At 46.4% G+C, this 25,133-nt stretch overlaps 1 protein-coding gene across 2 annotated transcripts in view; it reads left to right on the top strand.

Moving 5' to 3' along the window:
* The first annotated feature begins 4,915 nt into the window (after window positions 1-4,915).
* fstl5 (follistatin-like 5) overlaps window positions 4,916-25,133 on the top strand; it is a 155,062-nt gene continuing 134,844 nt past the window's right edge. For both annotated transcript variants that reach the window (XM_076048217.1, XM_076048216.1), the window contains exon 1: window positions 4,916-5,365. In XM_076048217.1, the coding sequence (XP_075904332.1) occupies window positions 5,343-5,365 (23 nt within the window). In that variant the 5' untranslated portion in view covers window positions 4,916-5,342. The remainder of the gene's footprint in view (window positions 5,366-25,133) is intronic.

Here is a 25,133-nt window from a genome sequence, read left to right as displayed (position 1 = left end):
TGCACTTTGCTGGATAACCGGAATGCGAGACTGGCCGCATCACATCTGCGCCGAGGTGCAGACGCCACTGCCGCCGCCACCACCGCGTCCTTTACGACATGTCACAATGTATTTCCGTCTGAGGCACATTGCACAACACACACACAAAGACACAGAAAAACACACACACTATAATTATTCTCACTGTCATTCAGTTGTGTAAACACACACACACACAAACACGCATGCTCACACAAAGGCGCAGCCTCACACGCAAACGCGCACATACGATAGACACACCACAAGAGCAGCAAATCCAGAGCGCTGCGACCTGCTGCGCAGACAAAAGTCCTCCTCATTCAGCATTCAAGCGCCGTCAGTCATCGGCGGCGGTGATGAATCGCGGTGCATCTCCGCCGGCACTCGTGTGACATTTTCACACGGGGGTTGTTTAGAAGCGCAGATGTGCGCCGGCGTAATCTCTGCGGATTCGCGGGGAGAATGCGGAGGGAAGGCCTCCCTCTTTATGCGCCTTAATGAATCACGCTGTAACTTCATTCTGTGGCGGCGCTCGCCACATGTGCCGCCTGGGCGTCAACGTGCGCATCATGTTTGATTGTGACAGCGAGCGCCACCGGATCTCTGAATTTCACACATTTAACGGTGCTCTCAACACGTCAAGGAGGCCAAACCTGTTTTGTTCTTTCTTTCACGGGGTAGAGCAAGTTATGAAGCGTGTGCGGTTGGAGGGCTCAATCTAGTAAGAGCACGTGAAGATACACCAGCATGGAAAGGAAGCCATAACACCCAGATCAGGTTCTTCAGGTTGGTTTTCAGAGTAAGGACAACACAGGTCCTTAGAGGCCTTGAAGTGGGTCCGGAAATAAAAAGAGTTGTATTCTGTTTGCATTATATTCCATCTACAGATAACTAACAGTCGTACTGTGTGGCTATTTTGGTTCTGGGTCAATATAGCTTTAAAGAATTAAGGCTGGCAAAGAACGATAACTCAGTGACTGGCTACGGCAGTGTGTGCGTGCATGTGTGTGTGTGCGTGTGTGTGTGTGTGTGTGTGTGTGTGTGTGTGTGTGTGTGTGTGTGTGTGTGTTTATTTCTGTGAAGTAGACACGAGCAACTAAGAGATTAATGAAGAAAAACAAAATGAATGCAAAAGTCTCCTAACAAAATGCTAAGCCAGCAATTCTAATGCTACACTGGCGACTGTTATATATAAATTTTAAACAACAAATGGCCATAACAGCAGCAGTTGTGTTTCAGGGCAGTGGTAACCCTCTCCCACACCAGCAACCAGAGTGAAAGGCAAGTGCCACTACCAGCTGCCGCTGCCCTTGCTGTCAAATGGTGAATAATCCACTCTGACACATTCATATATTTGTTAATCCCATTTTGATGTCTGTGCCTCACCAGCCATGAACCTCACCGCACGTCACTGGGCTCCTGATGCACACTAGCAACATTTCTTGATTTCTCAGCTCCAAACAAATCTGCACAAACTATCCAACCAGCGTCGACCTGCCGTGTCACAGTTTCGACTCAGACTTTACAGTCAGGTGTGCGAAAAGCTGATGCTAGACGTAAGCCTGAAAACTTGTCATTGCCCTGATTCCTGACCTGTAACAGGATTTTTTTAGGATTAGCCAGGTGACGTCAGGTTAAAGCCCGGGGGTTTGCAGCACAACCACGGTGCGTCACTCAGCAAAACTGTGTGCGTGTGTGTGTCTTTTACTGTAACTTAGACCGAAAGACGAGTTCTAGGTCGGCCAAAACAGCTGAAAATGCACTTCAACATCCTGTCTTTGTGTCAGCTCTGTCGTAGTGAGATGGTAACTGGGGGCTGGACAAGGCATTGTGTGTTACATTCACAAACACACACACACACACACACACATATGAATGGGGTTAGTGCCCTTCCAGGTACCCTGTTACAGTGGGACTGTTTTTGTAGCAAAATGGAGTTCAGTACACAGACCACAGACTTTTTTTTAATTATTCAAATAGCTTGTTCTTCATTTAAAAAAAGAAATGTTAAAAAAAATCCACCAAAAAAAACTAAACAAGGACAAGTTTTAACAGAGACAAATGAGGGCACAAACACACATGCAAATATTTATGAGGGCACAAGCCGACGAGCCGCAGTACATTAAAAATGTGTCTTCAACGGAACGTAAAAATGCAGTTATAAATAATGCAGACGTGACATTTGCTGCGAAATTACAACACGGCATCCGGCAGTTCACTTCCTACAGTCTGAGGCGGAGTCGGAGTAGAAAATTAGTGCTCGACAAAGGAGCGCCTGCATTGACGTGTGCTGACACGTCGGGCAAACACCTTTTTGATGTGCTGCAGCTCACATCGTCAACTGCAGTGACCCGGTGGAAGTTATTTGCAGGCGCATTTAAGCAGGAGACGACTGCTAATCAAAGCTTTCCCACCTGCAGGGTGACACAGGCAGGTGCATAAAACCCTCAAGCCTCATTGTCTTCCTATGGCTTCCTGGGAGAAGAAAGCCCGTCTCCTGTTTCATGTCTATTGCGGCTCATTCTGGTGTGAAATGTTGCACTTTTTACCTCCCGCTGCTTATAGACTCAAGACTCTGGTTATTGCTACGCCGTGAAGTGGAACATTTTGCAGACAGGTAATGTGTTCTAGCATATCACATGGGCTGTGGGAGAGTGGAAATCAGCTTTTAAAAGTGAAAGTTATACTTGAAATACTTTGATCCAATAATAATAGAAAGTAACTGTAATTGTGTGTGTCAAACAAATGAAACTGTATTGCTTGAGGATTTAAATCCACCCTAATGTCATCTATCACTCTCCCCCTGTTGTGGGACAAGGAGGAAGCTGAAACCATAGATTGCAGGTACTGGCCCTTAAGCTTTGGCTTAATTGTTATTAATTGTATAAATACATTAATAAAAGTGTATAATTGCAGTACAATAAAAGTAATTTGGTTTTCCAAGAATGGTTCTCATATATATAAGAATATACATAGAGCAAGGGTCTTGCTCCTGGTTAGCTGTCCTAAATATGAAACGCGCTGTCAAGTGTGTAGATACCATAAATACTGAAATTCCTTTAAATTTCTTTCGCTCTGGACCATTAAAAAATGTTTTAGAAGCAGTTTTTGCTTCATGTCAAAAGATATTGTGGAATCCTGAGTCTTGCATGCAACAGTTTGCACACAGCCTTCCACCCAAACCTGGTCTGCACACCACCAGGTAGCACAAACTCCACACGTTCACGCTCGACGTCTGCTGTTGCCCCTCCAAAGCCCTCCGGGCAGAACAAAGAGATGCCGTGCGGCGGCTTCCTGCGGGCGTTTTGATTCAACATGTAGCGCGACTTTAATAACCAACGTTGCCGGTCTGGAACGTTTGAGCGTTGACAGATCCTTTGCACCCTGTTCGCAGTGAAGGAGCGGGTGAATCAAACTGAGACGATGCAAAGTGATGAAGACTTCAGTCGGCAATTCCCTCCGATCCCTGATGTTCCTCTGTCATATCCTATGGTTATCATGATGAAATTATCTGCCTGGAAAACAAATTCACTGTCTATATACACAGTGCCTTTCCACCGCTCGAATAGAATAGAATAGAATAGAATAGTAAAAATACAAACACATTCAGAGAAAAGAAAATAGAGAATAAGTGAGTAATGAGTAAAATACAGTAAAAACAAAAGGTGCAGCAGCTACTTAGTTCAGTTAAGAATGGTAATGACATTTGGAATAAAAGACTTTTTGAAGGCTCCTTTAGCCAGAGGGACTCTGAGGCACCTTTTAGACTTCAGAAGCTCAAACTGCCTGGACAGATGGTGAGAATCGTCTGCCAGGACTTTTCCTCGCTCTCCTCTCCGTCCTTTCAGCACAGATGTGGCTTTGCACCGCGGGACGTTCACCCTGGTGTCACCTGCGCGTCCCAAGCAACAAGGGCTCCGGTGTGTTACTAAAGGACACTTCAGCAGCGGCTGGCTGATCGATGCAGCCTCCCTCTGATAACTGGATGACCCTGCTCCATACCAACTGAGCCGCTGAGCCGACAAACACGGACTTCGATAAATCCCTTTCGCCTGAGTCTCAAATGTGTGGTGGCACCACATCGGACGCAGCCTGTGAAATCGTCCGCAAAGCCACCGCAGAATATGTTTCATTCCTATTCACCATCCATCCAACCATCCTTCCATTTTCAATGCCCGCTTCTTCCTGAGCTGAGACACCGTTCAATGGAGACACCTGCAAATCGCAATTGTATTTAGCCGAAATTTTAGAAATATTGCTTTTATTTTGCGAAAAGCTGTCATGGAAATACAGCTAGAGGGACAAACAACCATTCTCGCTCACACACACACACACACACCTTGGTCAATTCAGAGTTTCCAATTCACCTCACATGCTTGTTTTTGGAGTTTGGGAGGAAGCCGGAGAACCCGGAGAGAACCCACGCAGACACAGGGAGAACATGCATCCTCCACACAGAAAGGTTCCTGGCCCCGGAATCGAACCCATGACCTTCTTGCTGTGAGGCGACAGCGCTAACCACCGTGTCTCCCTCCTGTTGACCAACTCCTACATTTTGTCAGAGATGAAAAAAGGCTTTGGAATTATTCCACCCTTGACCTAGAATGGATAACCTGCAGAGCACCGTTGGAAGAGCATTGTGGTGATGTGTATCTGTGAGTGAATGTTGAAATGGAAAACTCAAAACCCTCCCACTCCCTCATCTCTCTCCCCTCTCTTCTCTGAGTCCCTCTCCTGCTTCCTCTGCCTACTACGGGACGTCTGCCTGCGATTGGCTCCTCTCCCTCCCCTCGCCCTCCCCTCGCCCTCCCCTCTCCCGCTCGCCCTCCGCCAGCATCCCTGCTCCGCCCCCACCCTCCTCGTGATTGTATGTAAATCCGCTGGGGAGCGAGCCGCTGGGTGAGGTTGGGGCTGCTTGGCTCCTGCCTCGGTGGCGCACTAGACAGCCGAGAGCGGCCGAGGTGAGATCGTCAGCGCGGTCGGAGCTGTCCACTCTGCCGAGGTGCTGAAACTCCACTGCCTCTGTCAGACGTGCCGAACGCCTGAGTGTGTCCAGGGACACACAATACGGATTACCGTGCTCGGTGTCTGTTTTCTCGCAATCTTTTTCTTTCCGGCTGTTCGAACTTCTATCCCGAGGACAACCCCGAGCCCCTTCGTCCTCCCTCCTCTCCTCACCGTCTCACTCTGTCCGCACGCCCGGGAAATTACACGAGCCCTGGATTCGGTCGGAGATTATCATTAGTTTCGCCGAGAAGTGTTGACTTGCCCGCTCGCCGCGCCGTTCGCCTGAACCTCTAATCTCGCTTGGATTATCCTCCTGGATGGTTTACCACTGGGCGCAAAGGTAAGGAACTGATAGAGAACGAGAGAGGGAGAGGGACAGAGAGAGAGAGGGGGGGCGGGGGGAGAAACCACCGCTGTGTGATTGTTGGATGACTGATTGCGCGTTTATTTGTGACGGATCCGCGCTGGAAAGTGCACCTCCTGCACCGTCAGGCGGCGCGTTTAACCTTCCTCGGTGATACGCTCCGGAACTCTCGTCCAATAATCCGGCGGGTCACCGTCCTTGACTGGGAAAATGTCACCCCAGCCGCCGTCGTAAAGCTTTTGATACCTTTGCAATTGTGCCACCGCCAAGTCCCGGAAGCTCAAATCAACTGATCGGATTGGCGATATCTGAAGTTGATACCCCCCCCCCCCCACACACACACACACACACACTCTCTCCTCCTTACCCTTACCACACACACACACACACACACACACACACACACACACACACACACACACACAAGTCGGGAGACTCATACGCGCACTACGGCGCAAACGCATCCAAAACTGTAACGCAATCAGTGTGTCTCTTCTTGCGTGCGTGTTTCTCTCTCTCTCTCTCTCTCTCTCTCTCTCTCTCTCTCTCTCTCTCTCTCTCTGTGAAATGAAACGGCTGGAGACGCGCCACGTTGCCCGGAGCTTTTAATTTATCCGCGCACTACTTAGTGTGTTTTTCTCCCCTCCTTGGCACGCTAATCCTTGAGTGACACCGTTTGCAGCGGAGGGATTATACTTTTGTTTTTCATCCTCTGCTTTATGCCTCGCTCGTTTGGCTCTTTTTCCTCCCAGGCTTCTGTCATAGTCGTTATTTATTGCCGTTTGAAATTTGGGGTGTTTTTTTTTTTTTTTTTTAAATCGCTGTGATGCTGCTGCAGATGGAGTTGGAGCCAACCTAGAGGCAGATTAAGCCCTGCCATCGGTATGATTTATAGCCCCCGGATCCCCCCAAAGGGGGGGGGGGATTCAGTTGTGAGGGATACACTGGCTTTACTGTGACATGGGACGATACACTGAGTACACAAAGAAATCAGTGCATCTCACAATAGAGCAGTTTTCAGCTAACGTCACTAAAAAGCAAAACAAACAAAAACAAACAAACTTGAATCTCTAGCTGGAATATTAAAGGTTAGAATTAAATGGTGACACCTTTCAGCATAACTCCGTGATCATTTCTGGCATTTCCTCGACGACTCTGAATTTAATAATGAATTTGCAGCATGGTGTGATGACTTGGTGAAGATTTACATCTGCTCGCAGCCAGTTTGTGGGATGGAGAGTGGGAAGTTTTCCATGCTTGCTATGAGGTGGTGTTCTAGAGCCTGACAGCGTTGTTCCTTCGCTGTGGTGACCAAAAAGGCACCGTGACAAGCAATGTGTTTTTGGTGATCAAGCCCACGCAAATCCACTTCAGTCTCTGTGCGCGTCGCAAGTCTCAGCCTTGGTGCAACTTTGTGCTTCATTGGCTGCGTAGACTGCGTAGACGATTGCAACTCGTTTCATCTAATAAGCGCTAGTCGCTTACAGTGAATCCTTAAGGGGGCAAGGAAGTGCGGATGCTACGCTGGCAGAATCCACACCATTTGCATTTACAACCAGAACTCCTTCATCATCTCGTCATTCCGCCACTATACGTCCTTATTTTATCTGTGACGGCTCCTCGGATCCACCTGATAGAATCTGTTTCCCAGTGGAACAGCAGATGGATGAGTTGATCCCTTTCTCAAGGCCGCGCTCGCTAATTGGTTTTTCCCACTCCAATATGGCCTGCGACCAAGTGATGTATCATTTATGAGGTCTGCACTGTACCATGCGTCACATATAAGTTGTGGCCCCGCAATCTACAGCCGTACCTGCCGGGAAAGTTATTAAATGTACTTGTCTTCCGAGATAACACAGCCAGTCGTGGAGGGACAGCGATAACACGCTGCTTCATTTTCAGAGTGACTCAGTGGGATTTCTGCACAGAGAGGATACACTGCAGCCAGTTAGGCTCAAACCTGTGAGGATTCCGACAAAGACAAACAACCGTGCGCAGCGTCGCCACGGAGGGAAACTTTCTTGCTCTGCTGCACCAAAACTGAATGGGGAGGAAGAAAAAAAATAATACAAAACCTTCCAGTCGCTTTCTCTGCAGCTCAGATTCAATTAAGTCATTTAAGACCAGGTGCCAACAGAGCAGGCAGCGGAGTTAAAGGAGCACTTCTGCACTTCATTACAGCAGCTTTCTTCCAAACCCTGCGGCGGTGGAGGCCAAGGATCTCGTGTCAAGACTTTCTCCACATATATATGTACATATATATATTTATATATGTATATACATTTTTTTATATGGAGTCGTTTTTGAGAGAAAACTGTTTTTAAATCACCGTTTTTCCTCTCGACAGGGAGCCCTCCCCGTTGCCAAAAACATTAGATGCATTGCTTGAAACTTCAGCAGGTCACCGCTGGAGACCCCATCCAATTTCACAATCTATCAGCACTTTTACGTCCTGCGTGTCGTATTCTATTATACATGGCCGCATTGTTTTTACCTTCTTCTATCTGAGTGAAATTGTTTGCGATGAACAAAAGCAGCGGCCGTGTTTTGGCTTCACTTTTGGGATGTGCATGTTACATCATTTCATACATCTGTCAATATCCCTCCGATAGATACAACCCCTGCTGTCACCGTCATATAAATGATCCAGGATATCAACAACAAAAACAAACCTGCAGGGTTGTTTTGAAAGGCTGAAATCTTAACAATTCCGGAGAATTCCACACTACCTGAGAACAAATGACATTAAAGAGAGGATTAGAACATTTTAAAAAACGCCTTCAGTTTCTTCTCGCAGCTTATAGCAGCAGGTTCATATTTTCCAAACCTAAACAGGGACATTGCTATTGCTGAAAAACTTGCTATTGCTTTGTAGATTAAAAATTACATGAAATGTGTCTTCGCTGTGTCGGAATGTCTGTAAAGATTAAACAAATTTTTGTTCAGGCTAAAAAATGTTTTTCAACCTTGACTTAGACATTTCAAACTTGTTTTTAAAGACTGAACACTATTTATTCCTTGCTCTCTATGAAGGTTTGATACAAGGCAATATTAAATATTTACATGCAGGGCCAGGGTGTGATGATCCCAGGTCTACATCAATACAAGAGTGTCCAAATGTTCAAAAACTAGCCTGTCTCGTTATTATTCATGACATTCATGAGTTTATACGTTTACATGAATTTAGAACATAGTTAAAAAAGCATGACTGTGTCCCATCAGCTCAGCTTATCTGCTGTTTTTCGCCTGTCAATGACTCGCAGATGGTGAGAAAGTTCCACTGGAAATTCTGCACAAGCCTCCTTTTTCACAAGAGGTGAAGTTGTGGAGTGTTCAGCACAGACAGCATATCAAACTGCTGCTTTAATATTCCTCACAGTCCTTAGCTGGAGTTGTGTCTTTAATGGAGACTCCCGTCTGTATTCGCCCTCGCATTCATACCGAATTCATACAGGCAGCTCACTTTCACTTCTTTTTTCCCCCTTTTAACTAATTCCTGAGCTGGCTTACACACATTAACACCTGGGAGTTGCCCATTAAAAGGCGCTAAAGCTACAGCACAGGAGCAATATGGAGAGCAGAGCACTTTCATAATGGGCCCGTCAGTACTATTTATGTGCTGTTTGCTTCCGGAAGCCTCCCCGAGCAGTTGGCCGGCTGTAAAATAGCGATTGCTTTTGCACAGCCGAGCGTGCCTTAACATTTGCACCAGCAAAAAAAACCCCCAAAAAACAGAAAATCTGTAAGCAAAGCGCCTTTGTTTCCTCATCTAAATTTCAAAGCTTCCACAGTTTCCCCGAATCTCAGTCCTGAACGCACCTCAGCAACCCCGCTGCGGAACGAGGTGCGCCGTTCTTCTCTTTTCCTCCGCTGCTCCAAGCTGAGCACAAACTGCTGCCAACTCCCATCTGTGTCTGTCTTTGTTGTTCCCTCCCCTCTTCAGTACATGGATTTTTTTTTTTTTTTTACATATTTTTTTTAATTGTGGGGAGCGGACCCACACACGACGCGAAACCCCGCTGCCGCGTTGGAGAGGCGGCGCCTTCTGTCATTGTCACGTTTTGCTGGGGTTGTGTTGGCGGCGTGAAAACACGATTTCCTTCATGCACGTTGTAATTGTATTTCCTCCCCCCGCCCCCTGTTGTGGAAGCAGGCGAGCGAGCCGACGAGAGTGAGTGAGAGGAGAGCCGCTTTATTTCATCACGTGCAACTGTGCGAGATGAGGGCACTTGTCATGTGGCCCATTGTGTGTGTTTGCGAGGGAAATATCACAGCACGCTTAGAGGTCCCATGTTGTGCAAAATGGACTTTAGCAGTGTTTTTTGACGGTAGTGTGATTTTCTCGTAAACAAAGCATCATGGTTTCAATTTTAGGCTCTTTTAAAACAGCCTGATTTTAGTCTTGCACTTCAAATTCCCTCACTCACTTTTAATTAGACATTGGAAATGGTTTTCATCAAACGCTGGAATTTTCCCCTACAGAAATGAGCCAGTGACCCAAACCTTTTGAACGGTAGTGCACTGGAAATATAAGGAGGGTGCAAACAGATGGCTAAATATGCTTTTTTTTTCATGTTTTCCGAAGATTTTTCCCGCTAATTGATCAGACAGTGAGTGTATGCCTCTGCCTGTCAGTGTATGTTGTCCTGCATCAGTGCTGTACTCGCTGTTTCAGTCCCGCCTCCCTCACACCAGCTTCCACCTGGAGGCTCCGGGGTCATGTGTGTTTTTCTCACCGCTCCTCATGATCTCTGTTAGCCTATGGGGGAAGGAGGTGACTCGCTGTGTGTCCTCTCTTCACTCGCCATAATGTCAGTGTCCGTCTGCTGCGGGGGGTGACGACGGCAACAAACATGTGACTGGACAACAAACATGTAACTTTACTGCCGCAAGAAGCATTTCAGCCGGGATCTGGTGTCCGATGTTTTGCGCGGCTGACTTCTTTCATACAAGGGTAGAAACCGAAGGTGAATTTTATAGAGGATTATTTACAGAGCCTGATGTAATGAAAAGGTAAGCTTGAGGGTACACATTTTATGACCCTTTTCTTGTATTATTATGTATTATAATTCATTATTATAATAAGCATTTTAGCATATTATAATAGCATTTATTGCTTGTGTATGACAGGGCTACCATACAAACCTTATACAGTATATGTTAAGAGGCTGCAGCTGCAACTTTGGAGATGTTTAGTGACTTGTCTGACCGAAATGTCTGAACGGGGCTATGAGACGGGGACCTTTGAATTGCTGCCGGTGGATGTGAGACTCTGCTCATTTGGTGCTGTGAAGTCAAACACTTCCACTGGATACTGTACCTTTCTGTCCCTCCCTATCACCCCCCACCACAGCTGCGTGGGTCAATTGAAGGCAACAGAATGGAGCTCTGTCTCCCGACTTTTCATACAGCTCCGGCTTTTCTGGAGCGTGACCTCCCTCACTCGGCGTAAGGACTCAAGTCCGCCCGGCGAGTGAAATTGTTATTGTCATAACCCATTTCGTGCAGAACAAAGCTCCCGGCGCAGGGCGCTCCGTCGAGTCCCCCCCCCACCCGTCACATACCCCACACCCCCCGCCGTCGCCTGCGCCGGTGCCTTTTTGGCAGATGGCTGGACTGTAATAGAATGCATGCACCTTAAAGGCTGAAGGTCAGCAGCCTGCGGGGTTTATGTGCTAATCCTGTCAGCGCGCTGCGAGAAAAGCTGACGGCGACTGTTACTTCGGGCTTTGCTGAGTGAGTTTTGCAAAGGTGATGGTGCTTCACTTTCAGAGGGAGAGATAAAGACGGGGGGGTGGGGGGGGTGGGGGGGGGGAGGGGCTCTTTGTCGGCCCCTTGGATAATTGTGCTGTTGTTTGCCCGGATGAGAGTGTGACGCTCTGGGGGAAAGCTGGTGTCGGGCCGATCCGTCCAAGCGTTGGATTTTAATGACACCGCGGGTCGGAGTTCACTGCAGTTCACAGGCGCTTGCAGCCAAATGTCGACTCGACCGTTCCAAGTAGCAAGCGCCGTACCAGATGATTTTCATTATGTAATGATGTCGCACAGCGAGAGAGCGGACGGACGGACGGACGGACGGACAGATGGACAGATGGACGGGTCTCAGCCAGATTTACCCCCGCGGCCTGGCAGCGGCAGGTCTTTACCGCTGCGGCGTGTGAAACGCTCTATAAATTAAACGGCCTGTAAAAGTAAAGCCAAGGCCTGTCTTGTGTGGAGACTCCCAGCGATCATAAATGATTGTAATGTGGCTCGTATAACTCCTCAGTTCTCTCTGCCAAACCTTTGTCTCCCAAGACGTACTGGTACCCGGAACCTTCGCTGCCCCGGGCAATTTTGAAAATGTCTCATATTTCATGCCAGCATCGCTCTTAAACACATTTTTTACACCTATCTTGCACGCTGGGGCTGGTTTTATATTTTGATCAGGACATATTAAGCCAGAGTAGAGCTTCATTAATGTCTGTATTCTATTTGTAGCTAAGTCAGTCCCATTTGTGGACCACTATAGCAGGACGTTTGTGGTTACCTGACATGACTGTGGACTTGTGATGGTTCCTGCTGCCAAGAAGTGCTTTTCCAAGCCACATGAAAGCAGAGTGAAAGGAAGCAAGAACTACAGTTACCAAAAGTCCCCTGGCAGAGTGAGTGCCCATCATCCTTTGCACTCTGCTCACTGACTAGTCGGAGAGTCAACGTGACGGATGCATCGAGCGATGAGGGACAGCCGGCTGGCAGATTTTGAGAAACTTTGGGTTTTCCGCTGAGTTTTAAGTCTGACGTTTTCGTTTCCTCACGTCAAATAATGAACCGATACATGGACACTGTCGGGCTTGACATAATAAAAACGCACGGCTCTTATTTTTATAATGTTAAAAACCCCAAATCTTCTGCATTTTAAACAAGTACTGCAATAACTTTGGCACCGTGAGCTCCAGAACACCAGTGTGCTCAAATGTTGATATCACTGAATCCTTTGTATAACATTCTCCAAATTTTCCATATATCCGTATGACACCTGCTGATTACAGTCCGACTCACCAAGCAGCAGGACTTGCTGCCTTAAATACTTCCGCCCAACTCATCCACTTGTGCAGACAATGGCAGGAACCGACCGTCTCTTTAATAAACTCGAGGCCACGGGAGAAGACTGCATACTGCGGACTCTTTAGAATTCCCCCCATAGGCACGCGAGAGGCAGACAAGTAAAACCTGTGCATGACAAAAGATATATATGAGATCACTTAATCTTCCCAATGGGTGGCTGTTTAGAGCCGGGGTGAGCAAAAGCCTCGCTGTATGAGGATAAATCACTTTGAATGTTCATAGAGCAGCGAGATTCTGTTTCCACTGAGCTGCATGGCACAAGGTGGATAAAAGTGAAAAAGACATCGATGACACCTGAATGTGTTTTTTGTTCAGTCAAACTCTGTGTGTATTTCAGAAACCGGGACGAATCTGCTTCCTTTCAATTGCGACAGAAGTGAATGCCACTACCTGCCCTTAAAACACACACACACACACACACACACACACACACACACACACACTCACAGAGAGAGAGGGAGAGAGAGAGAGAGAGAGCGAGAGAGAAGAAGACGAAGTGAACGCGGTCTTGTGAATAATAGCTGCTGCCAAAGAAATTACTGCAGATTTTTGCAGAAGCATTTTTATTTTTTATTAGAAAATAGCTGCGATTTTTGAATGCAATGAAGAGAAAGGGAGAGAATTTTTGTTTGTTTGTTTGTTTGTGAAGCTACATAAACAATGCAGGGTACGTTGATGGAAGGGCTGGAAGGGCGTGCAAATGTGCAGATGAGGTTTGTCCAGTTACCTTCCACTTATCGTGATTTATCATTTTTCACACATTTCCTCTGCACTGTTTTAGTAAATACTCACCCTGAAATAAATCAACGAGTCGGTAAATCATTTCTGAAGAAAAGTGTGGACAGATGATCATTCGGGTCTTAAGTTTTTTATCAGCTGCCACATTCATTTTTAAGGAGGCCCGGCGCAAGTCTGCAGCTCCCTGGTTCTTACCGGCGTTGGTATTCAGGTGAAGGCAGCTTCACTCTGCGCTGGAGATCAGTCGTAAAATAAAGATCCGTGTGTAGGTCCGCCCGCCACGCAATCTCCTTGAGCCATTTTCCACTTCACATATTAAAAATGAGGTGGAGGAAAACGGCGAGACTCGTCTCCGTGAGACGCACGCCACGTCTGATTTGCTGCGATGAGAAAAAACAAGCACCGGCGGCACCACTGGGGCCCTGTAGCCGCTCGCCGCCGTGACCGGGGAGCCTGAGATCGGCAGCGCGGAATATCTCTGGTCCTGCTGAGAACAAAGCAGGCTACCGAGTTAGAAACACGTCAGGGGCTCATTAACGCTCCCATGATCGACCAGCTGAACTCTGGTTACCCTCATGACTTCCTCCGCACCTAAATCCCCCCTTTTGCCTCCTTTCAACACATATGAACACACGGAAGAACAGCGGACTTCGCCAGGATTTGAACCAGAGTCCGGACAGGCAGAGGAGCAGCGACCTGGTTGGGATTCCGACGCTGTAAACCGGCTCTTTTTTGTCATTGAAATTCCGCATTTGATTTGAAAAGTTCCTCCTCCTAGATTTGGACCGCCTGCCAGGATTTAGAGCAGATTAAATTTGAAAGTGATTTAGCTCTGGGCTTCTGCCGCAGTCACTGCCGGTGCGGAGGAAAGGAGGAGGAGGAGGAGGATGGGTGGGATGGACCAGGGAGTGGAGGAAAAAAAAAAAGTTAAACTTTTCCCATCCACTCATCCGCGCTGGCTGACTTTACTCCCTCAATATCTGAATTATGGCAAACCTTGTGTTAAAACTGCACGTGTGATGCCAATCGCAGCTCGTCAACATAATTAGCCGCGCTTGCCAAAAAAATAAGTAAAGATAACATAAAGGGAATGACTGATGGTCTTGGAAGCAGGGTGATGAAAACACATCCATGCATGTGACAAAATAAGATGCACTCAGAGGCAGCCTGCTCCTCCGCCGGTGGGTGAAAAAAGACGTTCAACTGCAGTGCGGGGGGATTTAGTGGGGAAGCAGCAGCATAAGTTCGAAGCTCAGTGTAATCACATTTTATGCGCTGGGATAGGTATCTGAACAGAGCAGATAACAGCCTGGCATAAAAGGACGGGAGGGGGGCAGAGGGATAATGAATTATGTCATCGCAACAATGCAGCCAACAAATTTAAACAAGGGGCCTCGCTTCATTTTTTAAATCGGTTATCTGGGAGCACGGAAGTGGGGTGTGGAGGGGAGTGTGCCTGTGTGTGTGTACGTGTGGAGGGGCGGGAGTGAGAGTGAGGGTGGGGTTCAGGAGTGTAAGGTCTTTTTTTATCGGCCTGGCATTTAGAAAGCTGCGCCACCTCGTCTACAGCCGACCGCTCGGATCTGAGAAGTGTTCAGGAGGCAGAAGTGAAAGTTTAACGATGATATTTTAAAAATAATCCATAGAATTATGACCTGATTACGATGCAACAATGACGTCGAGATCCCGGTGACCGGGCTTTGACTGTGCAGGGTGGGGACAAAAGGTGGAGTTGCCAAATGGTGGCTGGGATTTTCTTGTAGCAGCATTCAAAAAACACAAGATACCAATGTGAACAGACAGCTTTTTGTTGGCAGGAGGCGGCGCACTCAACCCAGACGATTACACACATTCATACATATATATGAATACATATTTTGAAGATTAACATATTTGTGCTGTGCAATTTTCTTGCCTCGAAAGCGGCTGCATTTATAGCTGAAAAGTTATCACGTAGTTTTACGTTTATGTTTTTGGATTACTCTATTTATGTTTTAACAGCCGTCTGTTGTTGATTCATCTGTATTTGAAGGGCCTCCACCTTCCAACTCCTCTATCCCGCACGGACATGTGAAATAAAACCCGAGGCGCTTCGGAAAAATTCCATCTGGTGTGTCAGCTTGAGGATTTGCTTCTATATGTGGTGATTTGTTGCTGTGCGATCCCTGCCGCCGCCGGGTCTCCTGAGGTGGACTTTGCAGGATCCGACGCTAAGCTGCTGAGAACACCTACATCCTATTTGCTGCCACAGGAAAGGGGCGTGTTCAGCTCACCTTCGCAGTGCCTGCACCTTCTGCAGTGGCTGGAGGTGACCCGGCGACACAAGTTTGTATATATATATATACATACATATACATATGTATATATATACATATATATATATATGTATATATATATATATATATGTATATATACATATCTTTTCAAGTAAAATTGTAAAGTTAACAAGATTTAATTCTCCTTCAAAATAGCACCTGCGCACAAAAAGAGCCCCTTGACTCTACCTGACCTAGCAGCAGCTTTTTCAGCTTCGCTGCAAAGTTTTCTGCTTGCGGTGAAAGTGCAGCAATTCATTTTCAAAGTGACCTATGACATCCCACTGTGGCAGTTCTCTGGCAATCCGCACTTGACAGCCAATCACATCTCTGGGAGATCAGACAGAAAACTTTGCGAGTCAACATCACCGGCCCTGCTTTGGTCTGAAAAAATGATTAGAACGGCTGTGATGACTCGTGACACACACAGATAAAAGTCCCGTTGCTGTCACACTCGTGGGTGGCGCCCTTGAACTTCTGTGCGCTCCATCCTGGCTCCCTGTTCATTCTGCATGGTGTGTCAACCACAGGTCACGGCCTCCCTGACAGAATTGTTCCATTTCACCAATTCACGCAGAACCTCCACCGACAACGACCACCAACGGGCTAAAGTCAAAGTCTAAACCACTGACTGTATAGAAAGACTGACAGGGGCTCTCGGTTTCAAAAAGGAGGTCAACATGGAAGTGCCATGAAACTGCATTCTATTGTTTGGCCAGAGGGGACCGCCAAAAATGGTTGCAAAAAAATAAATGACTGGCTAATAATACAGAACAAAATTCAGTATTTTACAAACTGATTCAAATGTATTTGTTGGTCTAAATATGATTGTAATAATTTAAATATAATAGGTCCTAATATTTTTTTAGTTTATTTCAAAGATGTGGGCGTGGCTACAGTTTTCTGACTTATTTACATTGCTTTTCAACTAGTGGTGAATTTAGAGCCAGTTGCTCACACAATCAAAAATAACTAAACTAACTCCTGTACACAGAACTCCTGTATACATAATACCTTGACATTTTACTTTTGTTTTGGCATTAGGATGACAGTCAGTCAGTAAAATCTTTGACACAACTAATATCAAAATTATTTTCTTTAATCAAAATAGACGTCTTGCCCGCATTGTCAAAGTGCCACTGTGCATAGGCTGTTTTTCTCCCCCACATCAGAGCATATTTTCTATGAATTCATTGAACCACTTCCTGCCTCTCTTTGTCGCATCGCAATGATACCATTAGCCGCGTATAATGCAAGGGTTATTATATTGACATATAAAACACACAAATTAATGAAAGTCGTTAGGGCCATTCATTAATCAGTTTAATGAATTAGTAAATTAGCATAAACGGTCACACTTAATACAATGTGCAGGGATGTGAGAAAGCGCAAGTGGCTTCGTCTTTGGATGCCATCCAGGGTTGCGGAGAGGTGATTAAGGCTGTGCTGTGCCAGGTTCAGGCCCAATTTAAGCTTCACAAAGAAATTGTGTTCTTCAATGAAAAAAAGAAAGAAGAAGGCACCTCAGATGAAAAGACTGAATCAAAGGATGGTCTCTCTCTCTTTCTCTCTCTCTTTTTTTTTTACACCACCAACCGGAGCTCTCCTCTCTAATAATCCCTGTCCCATTATCTGCCAGCGTCGGTGCAAACACGGCCACATATAATGACGTCTCAGCCGTTGGCCTTTCAGCCGTTTGAGCAGCCGGCTGCCGCTAATAAGAGGCAGCCTAAAGGTGATCTTTAGTTTCCTTTTAGCCCAGCCGCCGTGGAATAACCAAACCCACCTGCTGTTTCCCCGCGGCCTCGCCGATGGCGGCAACTTATTATACCTGCCATTAGTGGCAGCGTCGCCGGCATGTGGCGGTAAATGTGCTGGAGTGTCAGCACCTATTCCAAATTAGGAGACCCTCCCAGAAAAAGTGACGGTTGCACACAAAGCAGGAGGGTTACGTGCTTGGCTGCCGGTCGATGCGGCTGCCAGGCACAGCTGGGCGTCCGCAGAGAGGAAGTTGATTGGGGAGGGGGGCCATGTCATGTGAGATGAATGGTGGCTGATTACACAATGGCGGTTTTTGTAGGAGGGGGCGGTGGTGCCCTCACAACAGCCGCTGTTGCTGCTTGTGTTGCCAAGGAAGTGGCGTTGGAAGGGTTCATGCAATTCTGCATTGAACTCCATTATAACCAGCTTCATTGAATAATATACTGGAATGCCCTGAGAACGAGACTAGTGCATAAAAATCAGTAAGGATGTGCTTGACACATTTGGGATGGCCTTGGTAGTTGTTGCCTTGAACATGTAATTGAATGGGATTTTAGAGTGTGCATGCATATATATATGTGTATATATATATATATATATTTATATATATATATATATACATATATATATATATATATATATATATATATATATATATATATATATATAATGTTCGGGTTCTACTCAGAGAGAACATGTAGGCTTAAAGTTTTAAGCTGCGACCTTACATGGGGTCATCAAAAATGAAAAATCTAGCCGCATCTCTGCATCCACGCCGTGCAAAGGTAGCCGCAGCTTTGGAAACTCGACAACAAAGCCTTGGCCTCTCTCTTGCGAGGCAAAAAATAGCTGTGAGTGGGTTGGCATCCGAGCTGCAAGGGTCCTACCGAAGCCTACGATGCCATCGCTCCTCGTGTCCAAGATTCACAGTCCCCTCGCAGACTCCCCTCGGCCATTCCAATGGCGGTCGCCCGGAATCTGCGAGTCCCCCGAGGGCCGTCCTAACACGGAATTTATTCACTGCAACAAGGGCGCAGCAGGTTGTCTCTCTCTCTCCTCCGCACCCCCTTCTCCTGCAGATGCCTGGATATTCTGTCCGGAATGCAGACGACTAGCTCTCGCTGATAAAGAAACTCGGAATTTATTGCGATCCGGATAAACACGTTTCCCGTCTTGGTTTGATGATGTTATTACTACAGCCTGCTCGCATGTCTATCAGCAGCTCGCTAAGAGCTGGCAGGGAGCTGCGAGGCAGCATCTGTGTGATCAGTCAGTCAGTGAAAGTGGAGCAACCAAGTCATGGGCAGAATTTTTTCCTTTTTTTTCCTTCTAGCTGTTGATAGATTGTGTTTACTGAACGACTTGTCCAGGGTGTAACCCTGCTTTCGCCCCCCCGTGACAGCTGGGAAAGGCTCTAGCAGACCCCGGCAACCCTGACTGGAAGATGGATGGATGGATGCTTACTCAATATTACGTTACAATGCATTTAACGGAATGTGAAGGCTATCCAGAGGTCTGGTCATCCCTGTCCCACAAATGAGGCAAACCATGCATACAATAAACTAAAAATAAGCAAGCAAAGCAAAGACTTAGTAAAATATTTTTTTTAGCTGTTGTCTACACGAAGCACACATTCTCAGTTATGAAAAAATTCATTCAAAGCACACAGTCGAATCACAAACGTCAGAGCAGGAAAACATGTAGACATGCCACATGCTCCGAGAATGTGGAAGTTTACTGACTTTTTGACCCGAGACAGAAGTGACAGCCGAGAACTCCGACTTTGAAGAAGTTTGAAGCCTCGTAATGAAGCGTGTCGCTTCGCTGCTGTATAGATCCGCACGTGGCGTCGCCCCCCCCCCTGCCGCCTCGCCAGATTAAAGGGTAACTTGAGTCGCGCGTCATAATCCTGGCGGGCCTTTGGTGGCAAAGGTTGGGGGCGGGAGAGCCGGCTGATGCAGGAAAAACAGACAAACAAACAAACAAAGGAGGCTTCGTGCCGCTTGAAATGGGGACTCCAGAGAAAAGTCAAACGTTTGATGTTTGCACGGCGTGTTTGTCATCTTCATCCGTGAAGAATCTTGGTTTTCTCACTCGCTGGTGTGCGGGCGCCTATATTTTGCCACAATTACTTATTAAATCAACTCCAAGTGAGGCAGGTAACAGATTCCTTTGTGTGAAAATCTGCTTTCCCAACCCGTCACTCACTCGTTAATATAACCTTACGATGCACACAGTTCCTTTTTTTTACATTCAGTGTGCGTGTGAGGTGTGCGTCAGCTTCTAGTCCTCTGCTCACCATGTGTAGTCACCCGGGAGAGAGAGAGCAAAGAATAAACACATCCGCCAGGCAGATAGTCGTCTTGTACGGACCAAAACAAAGAAGAGAAGCCAATTTGAAACTGATTTTCAAGGTTTTGTGTTGTTGTCGGATTCATCAATTTCCACTGAATTTTGCAAAGTAATGTGTATTTTTTCCGTCTCATTTGAGTCAGGTCTCACATTTTCTGTTCCAAGCAGCGTCTTCATGAATGATTTTATCCTCCGGAGGTGAAGATTGAACTGCTCTAAATAACCAGAGCAGCAGGGCGTGAACAGTTGCCGCTGAGACGGAATGTTTTACTGGAAACGTGAGAGAATATCTTGGCCGTTATTGTGTCTGTATTTGTTGGATTCAATTTGCAAATTCAACCGGGAGGGGGGGGGTGGGTGTGTGGAGAAAAGAAAATTCCGTAAAAACAAAGATTATAAAGCTTCCGAGAGGTTGCCGGGAAACCGGCAGTGACGGCTCAGCGGCTCAGTCTTTACGCTTGAAGGAAGTGATTAGGGGTCGAAAGTGGCAAAACAAGACACATTTCTCTCAATTTGTCCCCGGGAGCGACGGCGGCTTCATTCCTACGCCTTTTATTCTCACCAGGAAAGACTGAATTGAATTGAAGATACGACAATACACATCATCGCTTTGATGCGGACAAGCGATAGGCACACACAAATGCAACAGCATCCACCCGGCGAATCCATCTGTCGCGGGATCCGAACCAAAACCGGAGAAAGTTGGAGGAAAGAAAGTCATTCCACTTTTCCACATCGACTTAAGGAAATGTGTGTTTATTGGCATTTGCATTCTGGCAACAGATCTCATGCCAGTGGGAAGTCTGTTCATGTCCCTTTTAGACGGAGACGCATTTTCAAGAGATGCACTTTTGCGGGTTGAGCTAAGTATGCGGGTTGGGATCCATGGAAAAACAGATCTGGTAGATCTTCTTTGTGCCACCGTTTTTCTGAGCTTCTAGTGCCGCCAGTCATGTCTGATAGAGAGCAGCCGAGGTATCAACCAGTAGCCATCCCAATGCTCCCACATCGAGGAATAACTCCGAAATGTCAACGCAAAGGGAGTTTGTCTGACACTATGGCAGTCCCCTTTGTGACAACACTTGCTTTCACGAGGGATTCTCTGAACATACACACTTTCCTGAAATAGGAAGCAATCAAGAGTCGTCAAGGTTGGATTTTTCTCAGTTCCAATTCTGAAGTTCGCTGACAGGATGGAAACAGATTGTTCCTGTAGAAAACTATTTTTAACAAGAAGCTGCCGGGCACAGATATCAAAGAAAGCTGCCCATCAAACCGTTTTGATTACAATTTTTGTGGGTCTGAAGGTAAAAAAAAAAAGAAAAAAAAAGGTTGTTTCAAGAGTTGAGAAATGCTGAAGGCTTAAATCATGATTTAACACGTTTGCAAAGGTGAATAAAACCCTGATCCCTTGAAAAACCTTTATGTAGCTCGGCCGTGATTAATGGTTTGTAGTGCACTGCAAACTGTACCTGTGCATTTTACTGCTGGGAGTTATGAGGCCTGGCTTTGAGGGAACGGAGACATATATGGAAATATGATATACAGTGAGTTCACTCTTTGTCATTGTGCAGCCATTTGCTAAAATCAATTAATTATTTTTTTTTTCCCTTGTTTATGCACACACAGCACCCAATATTGTCAGGAAAACACAGACTAACAGAATTTCTTTTGCAGATTTGTTACAAAATAAAGACTGACTACTGAATATATGGCCCTAAGTATTCAAAACCTTTGCTGTGACACTTTGTATAGTTAACTCAGGTGCTGACCATCCTTGAGATGGGCCTGCACCTTCATTGGAGTGCAGCTGTGAAAAGCACACACGTGTCAATATAAGACCTTACAGCTCACAGTGTAAAGTCAGAGCAAATGAGAATCACGATGTCAAAGGAACTGACTGAAGAGCTGAGAGACAGAACTGTTGCGAGGCTCAAATTTGGCCAAGGCTACAAAACATTCTGTTGCACTTAAGGTCCCTAAGAACACAGTGGCCTCCATAATCCTTAAGTGGGATAAGTTTGGGATGACCAGGACTCTTCCTTGAGCTGGCCGTCCGGCCAAACGGAGCATCCGGGGGAGAAGAGCCTTGGCGAGGGAGGTAAAGAAGAACCCAAAGCCCACTCTGGCTGAGCTCCAGACATGCAGACCTCCACCAGTCAGGGCTTTATGGCAGAGTGGACCACCAGAAGCCTCTCAGCTAAAATAACAAAAGAGTGCTTTCAGAACAACTCTGTGAACGTTCTTGAATGGCCGAGCCAGACCTGCAGATGGCTGTCCACCAACATTCACCATCCAACCTGGCAGAGACCTGGAGAGGATCTGTAAGGAGGGATCCCCAAAAGATCCCCAAATCCAGGTGTGAAAAACGTTTTGCATCATTCCAAGAAGGCTTACAGCTGTTTTGGCTCAGGAAGGGGCTTCTACTCGATACTGAACAGATGGTGAGAATATTTATGCCTGTTTGTTTTGACAATATTGGGTGCTGTGTGTCTTTGAACGAGGAAAAAAAAAGAAGAAATTAATTAATCTTAGCAAATGGCTGCAATATGAGAGTGAAAAAATGTAAGGTCTGAATACTTTCCAAAAGCACTTTATATTATATATATATATATCTCAATGATTTTATACTAACAATCAATTTTGCTTTTTGCTCCCTTATCAAACACTGGAGACCTGCTGTGGAATGGCTTGCTTGATTGTGGTGTGACCAGAGTGTCTGCACACATTTTCACCCGTTGACTTCAAATGGTCGCCCTCGTTGTTTTTTTTATTTTTTATTTTTTTTGTTTAATGGCTTTCACTCTGAGAGCTCACAACCTTTCATTCGCCGTCCAACTCCTCCAGCCTGTAGGCGAGTGCTCTCCTTTTTTTATGAAGCCATATTGCCGTTTATTAACTCACTTGGAGGCTGCAAGTCTCTCAGAAAAGACTCGGCAGTCGGGTGTAGCTTTTATGCCTCTGTGGTACGAGCAGGAGGGGGAAAAAATGAAATGCTCTTTCTCACATAAGTACAAGACATTTTCACTTTCATGCACATCACACATCTGGGGAGTACGCGCACAGACACACACACACACACGCACGCACGCACACACACACACATGATGTTCCCGTAAAAAATAACCGCAAAACCAGTCGTGGTGATGTAAAGAATTCCCAACAAAGGATTTGCCACACGTAGACGTAACAGCGGAACAGTGTCGGAACACTCATTTAGTTTTTTCCTTTCAAAAGTGTAAAAACCTCCTCGAAAAACCTTCCGTTTTCCTTTTGTTGTAAGAAACAGCTCCATCCGACTGATTGGTGTGGCCTCTTTTTTTTTTTTTTTTCTCCCAGCTTTCTGCCCGGGAAGAACAAGGAGAGAACAGAAGCGCTTCCCCGCCTTGGGGGTGGGGGGGGGGGTTGGGAAGCGCGTGCGCCTGTGGTTTAGGACAGACTTTGAACTTGAAGGAGTCCTCTGACGGCGCCGCCGGGAGTGTGGGAAGCGGCCGCGATAGCGCCGGCAAAATTTGACTCCGGAGGGGGCGGAGCTTAATAAGGCAAACACAGCCGGATGCTCCGCTGTTACCCGGAGTCCGGGGGGGGTTTCGATCCTTTGGCAGGGAATACCGCCGAGACGGGAGGTCAGTCTGCGTGGTGGGTTTATCTGCTGACTTCTTAAGTTTTGCCTCGCTGTGACCTCGCTGGCAATTTGAATAATTTCAAGCGAGTCCCCGAAGGAAATGATTGGTTTTAAAGAGCAGAAGCGGGACGTCGCTGCTGGCAGAAACAGGCCTCCGGGGCCTCGACAGAATTCCAATTCGCGAGGAGCGCGAGGAAAGGAGGGCGATGGCAGCTCCCTTCTTTCGACAATGAATGGTGCAGATACAGTTTTTATTTTCTGCTTTAGGGACCAAACAGATGCTTAAAGATATGAATAAGGCAACGTTGGACTAAAGCTGCTAGTTTGCAGCGAGCCTGAGGTGTCAGTGTCCGTCTCTGGGTAAATACACCCCGTCAACAACAATCGGTCTGCCTGTGAGATTTGGTTTACGTGCCAGAGATGCAGAAGAGAATTCTAGGTTGTCATAAAACTTTGTCAACCCCTAACACTGCAGCATGTTCTGCCCTGTGTCTACAGCCTTGCAGCTGAAACAGTTTCACTGTCAGACGTCTCCAGTGTTTGGAAGGGGACGAAAACGAGATGATTTTTAGAGTTCGGAGCCAAAAACTTGTCTATCTATCTATCTATCTATCTATCTATCTATCCAGACCCTTCTCTCTCCAGACCTTGTCACCGACACGTCCCCTTCAGCAGTGCTGAGTCACTCCTCTGTGATTGACTGATTGCACAGCTGTGTTAACGAGCAGCCAAACAGGTGAGCAGGTGATGGTGATAACGAGGCCGGTCCACACCAGACTGAACATGCCGAGAGGGGGCTCAGCCTCAGCACTCTCCTGATTGTCTGAGGAGCTGCACTCTGGCAATAAACAATAAAACAATGCACGCGCACGTGCGGCGACCACGTGCGCACTCAGCCGAACCAACAAACGGCGACGTTAACAAAGTAAGTAATTTTTTTCCCTCTTTCTGCTGCTTCGCATCCACTGCACTGAGAGAAAAAAAAAAAGTCGCACCTGACTCACAATGCTTTCGTGGCGAAAATGATGAATAAGCCTTCGTGCCGTTTCGACACTTGGCAGCTTTCTTGCACCCTGCATCTGCAAGTCTCACTTTGCTCGAGTGCTGCGAGTGACGTCGCTCTAAAGAAGCGCGCCCGTGCTGAAGGGAAGGCCGTGATCGGAGCCACAGCCGCGTTTCTCTTTTGTGTCGCTCGAGGGAAGGGTCTGAATGAGCTAATGCTGCCGGATTCTGACCTTGTTCGCTTCCTACTCGGGATAAATAGGATGCGAGGGAAAACTGCTAAACTGTTGGCATTCGCACGCCGTGTATTCTCTGCGAGCTCCTTTCGAGTTCTTCTGGTGCCTGGGCGCTGAATAAACAAGGACCAAGCCAACGAAAAGCTGAGAGCAAAACTGTTGCTTTGTTGAACTAGTCGGTGAAAATTAAAAAGGCTCTGGCATTTTTATTTTTATTTTTATGTGAGCATTTTATTCGAGCAACCCTGAATCTTAAAAGGCGTTTGCAGCAGTGGGAAGTGAACTGAAAGTAAGAGGAAGGAGAGGGAGGTGAAAACAAGATTACCTGATGTGAGGCAATGCTAGCGCAAAATAGATTTTTTTTATTTGATTTTTACTGGCTATGGGAAAAATGTATGTAAAACTTCGGGGCATCTTGCTGTGCTCCCTTTACAAGAGAGGTAAAAAAAACCAAAAAAACAACAACATTGTAGAAATGTTTTAACATTTTAAACACTTCACTTAAGATTTGGGTTTTTGATCTTTTTCTTACTATTTTGTAGATAAACAAGAAAGAGGTGGAAAAATAGGCCTATGTTCAACTGAGATTTTGTGTTCATTTTTATGAC

This window comes from Nelusetta ayraudi, unplaced genomic scaffold (genome assembly GCF_046127955.1).
Source record: "Nelusetta ayraudi isolate G7.1 ecotype Tasmania unplaced genomic scaffold, CSIRO-AGI_Nayr_v1 ptg000097l, whole genome shotgun sequence".
Classification (NCBI taxonomy): Eukaryota; Metazoa; Chordata; class Actinopteri; order Tetraodontiformes; family Monacanthidae; genus Nelusetta; species Nelusetta ayraudi.
This window is presented reverse-complemented; position numbering and strand designations above follow the sequence as displayed.